The 9,329-nt window shown below is 45.1% G+C and overlaps 1 protein-coding gene across 1 annotated transcript; it reads left to right on the top strand.

The window, feature by feature from the left end:
* The first annotated feature begins 145 nt into the window (after positions 1-145).
* On the top strand, positions 146-4,961 carry BNIP1 (BCL2 interacting protein 1). Its single transcript, XM_034067191.1, has 6 exons — positions 146-268; positions 385-477; positions 682-773; positions 1,243-1,344; positions 2,018-2,136; positions 4,230-4,961. Exons 1-6 carry the CDS (start codon positions 185-187, stop codon positions 4,424-4,426), a joined length of 687 nt encoding a protein of 228 aa, XP_033923082.1. The 5' UTR covers positions 146-184; the 3' UTR covers positions 4,427-4,961.
* Positions 4,962-9,329: the final 4,368 nt, after the last annotated feature.

Below are 9,329 nucleotides of genomic sequence, written 5' to 3' on the forward strand. Positions count from 1 at the left end.
CCTTTCCACGCTCTCAACGCAGCGCCTGAATTCACCGTTCCCCTACCCAGTGAAGCGGCACCACCGCAACTGCTGCCCGCGGCCGGCCCGCACCGAGCCCTCGCCATGGCTGTGCGCGGCGGTGCCCGCAGGGGGCGCCCGCGGGCCGGGCGGCAGGGCCGCGGCCACCTCCTCCGTTTCCAAGATGGCTGCGGCGGCCTGTGTGCCGGTGCGGGTCTGCAACCAGGAGATCGTCAGGTTCGACCTGGAGATCAAGGCGGCCGTGCAGGTACCGCCCCGGGCGGGTCTCCGCTGCCAGGGCTGCGGGGCGGCCGCTCGGCCGGGCCGGGCCGAGCTGGGTGATGCCCGCCGCAAGGCCGCTCTGACCGGGCCGTTGTCTTCCAGGACATCCGGGACTGCCCGGGGCCGCTCAGCGCCCTCACGGAGCTCAATGCCGCCGTGAAGGAGAAGTTCCGCCACCTCCGTGGCCGCATTCAGGTGAGGTTCCCGGCCGGGGCCGCGGTGAGCGGCCTGCACCGTGCAGCCTGCGCTGGTGCGGCTGGTGTGAGATGGAAGTCCGGGCTGCGGTGTGTTATTGTATCGATCCGCTGCTAACGCGCTCCCTGGCCGCGGTTGGGGTGTGCGGGTTGCAGGTGGCAGCAGTCGTTGATCGGGCTTTCGTGTTTCTGCTTTCCACCAAAGGAGCTCGAACAGATGGCGAAGGAGCAGGATAAGGAGACAGAGAAACAAGCCTTGCTGCGGGAAGTGGAGAACCATAAGAAACAAATGCTCAGGTGGGTCGGGCAGCTGGTCCCCTGAAACCAGATAATCTGGCTTCTGTACAGCAGCGTCTTTCGGATCCTGTTTGCAAATGCAGTTGCTGACATGGTGCTGTTTTGCTCAAGACCAAGAAAGGATCAGAGATGGAGATAGTAGGACTCACTTATCCTTTCCACTCCCTTTTCCTTTCCTCTCTCTTGTCCTGACTCCCTAACTGTGGTCTGTCCCTTTGAGCAGGTGAGAATGTAAGTAGGTGGCTTGAGAGTCTGTCATCTGCCAGCTGGCACAGATTTCTTCCCTTGCTCCATAAACAATACACGTAGGAGCAGAAATGACATGATGGGATATTGTTACTCTGTGGTGTAACAGAAAGTCCATGTGTATATCTGGGTGCTCAGTTACAGTGGTAATTGCTTTCTGCAAATTGTTTTCGCTTGCAGAGTGATACCATCGTGTTATAACACTGTGCTCTTGTGATTTCAGCAATCAGGCAGCTTGGAGAAAGGCAAATCTAGCATGCAAAATTGCCATTGACAACTCTGAGAAAGATCAACTGCTGCAGGGAAGAGACTCCTTAAGACAAAGGTATTGGACCATCCCATTGTGCAGTCTGACCTTTAAACAGTGTGTGCTGTATTAATTGGTTTTAAATAGAAGCGACATAACAGTTTTTAATTACTTAATTGTATCTGGAACATAGCTTTTATTTATGAGTACGTTTACCTTTGATGGAGATTTAAACTGTTAAGGATTGTGATAACTTCAGGTTTTCCTGGCGTTGTCATGTCTAAGAGGGCATAAATTAACTTTCAGAGTTATTCTGACTATCTTTTATGTTAATTCCAATCAGGACTATAAACAAGTAATGGATCGTTATACAGGCTGTTCTCACATGCAGAACTGGACGTAATCATATATCATTTTTGTATTGAAAGCAGCAAATGGGATACCCAAGATAATAAAGTTTGTATCAGTGCTTCCATACCAGCTTGTGAAGGTGCAGTCATGGATGAATAAGTGGTGCAGTATGGGCTCCCATGAGATTCTGAGCCACTAGCCATTGTTTTGGCTCATGGTCTTGATATTTTGTAATTTGAAGATAATCTGAATTTATTACTCAGTAAAAAGTTGTGTCTTTTGTACACTGGCAGAGAGGTGTGGGGCCAAGCTCTGTTCTAGACTCTGTGGCAGCAGCGTTTTTCCTACAGTGCCTGGAGAAGTCATTTTATCCTTCTTCTTTACTTTTTCCCTTTCTTAGGAAGACTACAAAGGAAAGTCTGGCAGAGAGTGCAAGTAACATCACAGAGAGTCTGATGGGCATTAGCAGGATGATGTCACAACAAGTCCAGCAGAGTGAGGAGACTGTGCAAACCCTCGGTATGGATGTTTTTTGGGTGTTTGGGTATGGCTTGGATCATTGAAGCATCTTCCACCAGTCCTGTTAGGATGGGTAGGGGCAAACTGACATGGTGTGGAGTATAGTGGAAACCTGCTTTGCTGTAGGAGAATGTACTAAGATGATAATTAAAGGATCATCCAGCAGAACTCCTCCACTAGTTGGACATAAATGCAACATAATAGTGTACATTGTGTGTAACTGTTTGGGATTTCTGTTTCATGATTATGAAAAGGGGGCAGGATGAGGATCTTTTGTTTCAGTTTCGCGTTAAAGCAATTGTAAAAGCTCTGTGAGCTCACGCAGTGCTGAGAGCGTGTTTGGTGTTTCTCCGTGCTACTGTCCTGGCATGCATTTGATAACAGCAGAGAAAATAAAAGTGTAGGTACAAGTCCATACACAGAGGAAACTTGGTATGGCTGGAAGACTGTTTTCACCCAGTCTCCAGCTGGCATGACTAAGAGACGAGGAGATCAAGTGACTTGAACCCAAGGTCACTTGCTCTGTCAGCAGTGCATCAGGGACTGTGAAACCAAGATTTCACCCAGTTCCTTGGCTTAGACTCCCAAGATCATAAATCAAGTGACCTGTCAGAACTGGTGATTCATGAAGCTTTTGGATGTTGGATCTGTGTTGCCTGGGCCTCTTTCTAGCTCTGCTTTTGGGCAGGAGAGGGAACAGTTTAAAGATGAGGATAAATAACACAGCTTTTTCCCTCCTTGTTTTCTGCCCCCATCTGAGGATGGCAGCTGGGCACTGGTTGTTTCTGCAAAAGTAGCATGTTTCTTCTCCCATTAAAAAGACAGTTTGGCAGTCACTTTTTTACCCTGTTTCTGACTGAACAGCACTTGGAGTTCATCAGGGGAAAAGCTGCCAAAGGTCATTTACAAACCCCAGCTGCAAATTCTGAATCAGTAGTTAGAATTTCCTTTTCTTCTTATCAAGTCCTTTGCTAGCACACAGTGAATACACGTGGCTGTGAAGTGGGGAAGCTCTGCTTTGTCATTAATGATGAGAAACAAGTTTTCTATTTTCACTTGGATCAGAATGCTTTTCTAAGATGTAATGGTTTGAAGAGCCTTACGGCTGTAGTTCTGCTGTGCTTGTTTTTGTGAACCAGGCAACATGCTTGGAGTTTGACTTTTCTTTGATCAATCAGTTCAGTACAGAGTGATGTACCAGCATTTACAGTTGCGTTCTGTATGTAATGCAATGTATGGTATGCATTCCATAGTTGAGGAAAAAGGGAACTCCTGGGCTTTTGCTGTCATTTAATAATTTGAAAGGAGGAAGGCTGCAGAGTTTGGGGTATTTGTTTCCTCACAGGGAAAGAGAGGTTGAAAGGGGCCAATGTTCCATCTTGCTGTTTTGGCATATTCTCAAATTCTGCCTTTAGTTGAGACCAGTCATCACTTTTCCTCTAGTTAATTTCTTATTAGGGATTAAAAAAAAAGAAGTTTGCCAGAAATAATTATTAAAAACTTTAAATTGAGCTGAGCAGTTAAGAATCTTTGACTGCTGATGCTGGTTTCTCACTGTCAGCAAGCCCATCTGAATCTGAATTTCTGATTTACTGCTCTGTTAAGGGGGAAGTTTAAGTTGTGCAATTACTATACTCAAATACTGACCTGTCCCATTGCTGCTAGAATGGATGCTGACAGTGATGGTGATTTCTCTGTTAAATTGGTGTCTCTGGCACCATTCTTACCTCAGTTGTTTCCAGTGAGCTCTCAGGTAGCACTGTTGGGTTTGGTTTTTTTTTTCCCCATAAAATATGTGAACTGGATTTTATCGGGGAAGCTAAAACTTGAAAAATTCAGGAACAGGACATAGAGCCTTTAAGCCATTCAGTACTCTGGTTTTGCTTTGCATTTTTCCTTAGCACGTCAGGACTACTGAGGTGTTAAAGCTTTTGTAAGAACAGAGTCTGCGTTTGTCTTACCCATAAGTCCGTCTGACCCAGAAGGAGCTCACAGGAGCTATCTGTATTACCAAATACTGCATCCCTATATCCATTGTCAGGTGTTTTTGAAATGCAACCAGCTGATATTTTCCATTTTCTCCTCAATTTCAGCCAATTCTTCACGAACCATCCTGGAAGCAAATGAAGAATTTAAGTCCATGTCTGGGACAATTCAGCTGGGGCGGAAGCTAATAACCAAGTACAATCGCAGGGAGCTGACGGACAAGCTGCTCATCTTCCTTGCCCTTGCCTTATTCCTGGCCACAGTGCTCTATATTTTGAAAAAAAGACTCTTTCCATTTTTGTAAAATTCCAAAGATAAACTGAATTGTAACAAAAGATCACAAAGAGATAACGTAACAGTAGGGCTTTTGAATTTAGAAAGGGATATTGCAATAGCTGAAAGGGCGTTAGAGCAGGCGTGACTTTATACTGTCCTCATGGAGCATGTGACCTGTCTAAGAAGAGCTTAAATGAACACGAATCAGGAAGAAGCAGGTAGATCAAGGTGTGGAAAGAAGAAACACCAATTTGCCTGTTAGTTTGAGGAACCAGATGAACACTTGAGGAACTAAGCACTCAAAAGTGCCAGTCTTAACTTTCAGCCTCTCTTGATTTTGCCTTGAAATTAACTTTGGTCTTTGGCTTGGACTCGAAGCTGCTTTGATGTCTGTGTGTGAGGTGCTGAGAGTAAGAGGAAGGATGGAAGAGAGAAACTCGCATACATTCCATTAATAAACTATTTATTGTATCGATGTAAACTGACTTCTGTTTAAAACCGAAGTCTGATGGCGTGAAAGAGCCTGAATAATTCCTAGTATAAAAATTCTGCTTAATACTTCACAGCAATGGTTGCTTATGAATTATGTTTCCTGGGAGTGTGGCAAACACAGTCTGGTTCTGTTCCTCTGGCCTTGGGAGGGCTCTGCACAAAGCAAAACAGGAAGCTGTACTTACTATTAATTCATGCAACGTATCTGAGAATTACATTGCCCATCTGCCTTTTTTCTCCTTCCTAAAATTCTACTTAATACTCTGTATTTGCAAAATACTGCCAAGTTGTACAGTGGAAAGTATTTATTGCTAATACATTTGATCTTTTCTCAGTAAAATCTACAATTATTACCTTCCCTCTCTCTTATGCTTTAGTAATGGCAATTGATTTAATATCATAAATACCAAGCTGCCATACTCCATGTAGTGCCTTGAAGTACCAAAACCTGCACTGCAGTGTTGTTAAAACTGATGTTGTCATCTTCTCTGGAAATTGTTTCAGTATTTCTCAGAGCTGACTGGTAAAGCTGACATTGTGTTCAGGAAATTCTCACAGAATGCTTACATACTGCCTTAATTTAGTAGTTAGAAATAAACTTCTTTAAAAGGCAGAGCTATGGGTACCCTAAGAACTACATTGTCAAGCAAATTGCAGTATAGGAATTTGTGACAATTGAGACTAGGTTATCCCTGTAGGTCTCAATAATGTGTTCAGAGAGGTCAATTAGTTTTGTCACTGTAATAATATTAATTTGCTAGTTCTTGTCAGTAATCATGATTTACCCTTTTGCTGGCAGCTGCTGCAACCTTGGTTTTAAATACTGATGTGGTGGTATGTTGTAGTAATCCAAACAGGAGCACGGGCAGTTGAAGTGGTGATTGTGTGGCTTTGTGCACCAACAAGAGAAGCTGGAATTTGTAATGGAGTTTGGAATCAAAGGCTTTGTGTAGAGAGTTGATACCTGAGCCTCTTCTTGGGGCAGTAACACAAGGTCTGGAAACCTCTGTACTAGGATTGGTGCATCCCACAGAGGGCACCACTGCATGGGATTCAGGAGCCTTTTCTTGCCCTGGAAGTCGTGTAATATTACAGACAGAATGGATGTGGCTTTTTCTGATCATTTATTCATCGTAGTTCAGTGCAGCCTTCCTACAGCCTTTTGTGAGATACAGAATTACATACAGATTGAAATAAACTGACAGTGTGCAGATTATCTTTTGAAAAAGGGAGAAATTGCTCAGCTCAAAAAACATACGTTGCACAAAGTCAACACATGTGCTTTCTAATAATGGTAAAAGCCTTGCTTTGGAGGAAGTCTGATGAGCAGACTGCTTACCAAGGAGAGCATCATGCAGTCTGCAAGTTTGGGCTACAGTGGAGCAAGTTTCATTCAGCTCAGTGATATGGATTATTGCATTTCACATGTATCATCTCTAGCGTCAGGCTCCTGCCCTTGCTGGAGCCTGCTTGTCCCTGTGCTTCTCTGCGCAGATGGTTATAAACATACAGAGGGTGATAAAAGTGTGCCCACCTGTCCCCCAGTCTTGGGAAATATGGTTTAAACACAGTATTTAAGACATGAAGGTCATTGAGATTATAAATATATTTCTAATGAATTGCTGCGCAGCAGTTCCTGTTTTCCATATCAGCAGTGCAGTGCTGTTTTATGCAACTCCAGAGATGTCAGTAAGGTTCCCTTTTCAGGAATTCTTTTCCCCATTGCAGGCAGTTGGAACTAAATGATCTTAAGGTCCCTTCCAACCATAATCATTCTATGATTCTAAGACTACTTACTGCTCCTAGGTCAGATACATGGCACAGCTTTGGCTTTTTCAGCCAGCTTGAAAACAGTGGCATCTTTGTGAAACACGGTCCCTGCAGGTGGTCAGGCCCTGTCTGCCTCAGTGTTTCCTCCCTCGTGTGGATGCAATGTAAAAATAGGTTGTTGCTAATCTCTGAGATACCGGGACGCTCAGCAGCAATGCAGCGCGACTGTCTGCAGGAAGTTACACTGGGTTTATCTCTGCAACGTGCTCCCGTCAGAACAGATCAACCTTAAAAAAGCAGCCGCATTCTCACAGCACTCAGAATTCCAGTAAAGTTTGTTTCAAAGGGATGATATTTTTGAGTGGGGATTGTAATGTGGGAAAATTAAAGGCCTGTTGCTGAATGTCTTGGGTTTTGCTCTGTCCTCCTCTTGTTACTGAAATTGTAGCTTTCAGACCTTGACCTGCTGGAACACTCTGAGGGCAAAAAAATAACTTCTGAGGACCTTCCTTATGGCATTTGCTTTGTGTTGCATCCGGATTTCATTAAACAAATAATCTAGTCCTTCTGGAAACACCTGCTCTGTCTAAACTGTCAATTTACAGTCCTTAGAGACGGGAAATAAGTGAAAAAAGATCGAGGACAACTGGACAATTTGGGAGAGGGGAAGAGCTGAAATAATCCCTGGGTTGATCTGCAGCACTTGGTACTTGACCCGTTTCCTTCCATCAATAGCCACAAAGTATCCAGGCTCCTGATGGGCCACAAAATGAAGTAATTGGCAGAGACAGCAAGATAAATCCTATTTCCTCTTTGCTGTGGGAGCGGTGATTTGATGAATCTCTAATGTGTGGGGCCAAGCACCCCAAGGGGTATCTCAACAGACACCCAGGTCTCATGGCTGGGTGCTGGAGCAGAGCTGGAGCTGGTGGTAGGTGCTTGTGTTCCTCCCAAAGCACAGTGGGATGCCTCAATCAGCCCATATAGCTCAAAGCTGGGGGTGGTTGGGTTGGTGTGCTCATATGGCATCCCTGCAGGCTGCAGCATGGTGTCTGACTTGCTCCTCACCTGCAGACCTTGCTCCTGGCTTCAAGGTAGGTCTCTAGATCTGATTTATTGCATAAGTGAGTGGGAGCAGTACCATGGGAAGAGGAGGTGCTTGTGTCTGGTTTTTGTTGTCTGATATTTGCAGTGTTTGTCCAGGGAAAGTTAAGCTTGTGCAGTCCTTCTGTGTCTGCAGGGGAACTTCACATCGTCTGCCTTTGGGGCAGCCCGCTGGTCTTTGTGGCCAACTCTGATGCTGAAGATAGAGTTTGAATCACCCAAGTTGGTGTGTTTTAAGGTCTTGCTTTTGCTGTATGCCTGAGGTTGTGTTGTGAAGGGTAAAAACTGGCACCACACTTGTTTATTTGGAAGAGGGTAATATTTTCTAGGTGTTCCACTCTTTAGCTTTGCCCTGAAGAGTGCTTTAGACCCATCAGGGATGGTGAGAAAAAGATGGCCTCTGCTCTCTCTTCACTTCTGGGCTCAGGCATGACTTGGGACTAAGAGCTGGAGTCCTCCTGAGAATAGGAGCCCTCCTGAGAACAGGAGCTCCGTGACTGCAGAATGTGTTTGGGAAGCTTCAGGGGAAGAAAGAGGGCTCTATAGAAGTGTTTAGGGCTGTGCAGGAGGGTTTGTGCACAAGCAAAAGCAAACAGGTATTGGATGTGGTCACTGCAAGCTGATGGTGGGATCACTGTAACAGAACAGTTGCAGTGAAAATTGTTTTCCTTCAAAGAGTAATGCTCCTTCAAAACGAGGGGCAAGGAGCTACTACGAGTTTTAAAATGGCCTGAAATCTGGCTGTGGAGTTCAGGGTCTGAGACAAGCAGCTGGGACCAATCAAGCAGCTGTGGGTTAATGAACTCCTGCTCATCAGCTGGGTGGTGGTGAATTGTTCTTCAGCAAAGGGGGTTGAGGCCATTTAAAGGACTGTGGGTGTTTTGCTGCGCAGCTGGAGCCACTTGGGGGTGAGGATGGGGCAGTTCTGATGCCTCAGCACATTTAGAGGTTTAGAGCTTGCTGGTTTGTGCGAGTCTGTGTCAGCTCCTGCCTATGGAGTCCAACCACTGAGGTCAGTTTGTTGTTTCTGAACACCTATGGAAAGGGGAAAATGATGGGAAGTTGACCCCACTGTGTCAGGAGCCAAACAACATTGTTGGATATTTAGCTGTGTTGCCAGTGTGTGGTTAGCAGGCTGTGGATGTGAAAGTGATCCTGGTCTCCATTCCAATATGGCTACGGTGGAAAGGCTGAGGAGTGGGCACCCACCAGGTATCCATGTTGCCATAGCTGGGGTCATGGGTGTCTCCCCAGTACACCCCTGAAGCGGGAAGGTCAATTCCTGAGCATCTAGTTACATATATGTTTTCAAGGAGAATTGCCTTTTATGTTTGTAGTGAAACTTGGATCTGAGGGAAAGAATTGGAAATAGTTTTAATATGTGACTGTGCCGAAAAGACTGATTTGACTTACATTATTATCAATTATAGTGTCAGCAAATATAGGAATAATGCAGGATAACTGGGAAAACAAAAGAGTGCAATATTATTGATTTTATATTTGTTAATTATCCTCCCCCCCCCTTTCCAAGAATTGAGGAGAAATGGAGTCTGTATCTAAGGTCC

This window comes from Melopsittacus undulatus, chromosome 10, assembly GCF_012275295.1.
Source record: "Melopsittacus undulatus isolate bMelUnd1 chromosome 10, bMelUnd1.mat.Z, whole genome shotgun sequence".
NCBI classification, from domain to species: Eukaryota; Metazoa; Chordata; class Aves; order Psittaciformes; family Psittaculidae; genus Melopsittacus; species Melopsittacus undulatus.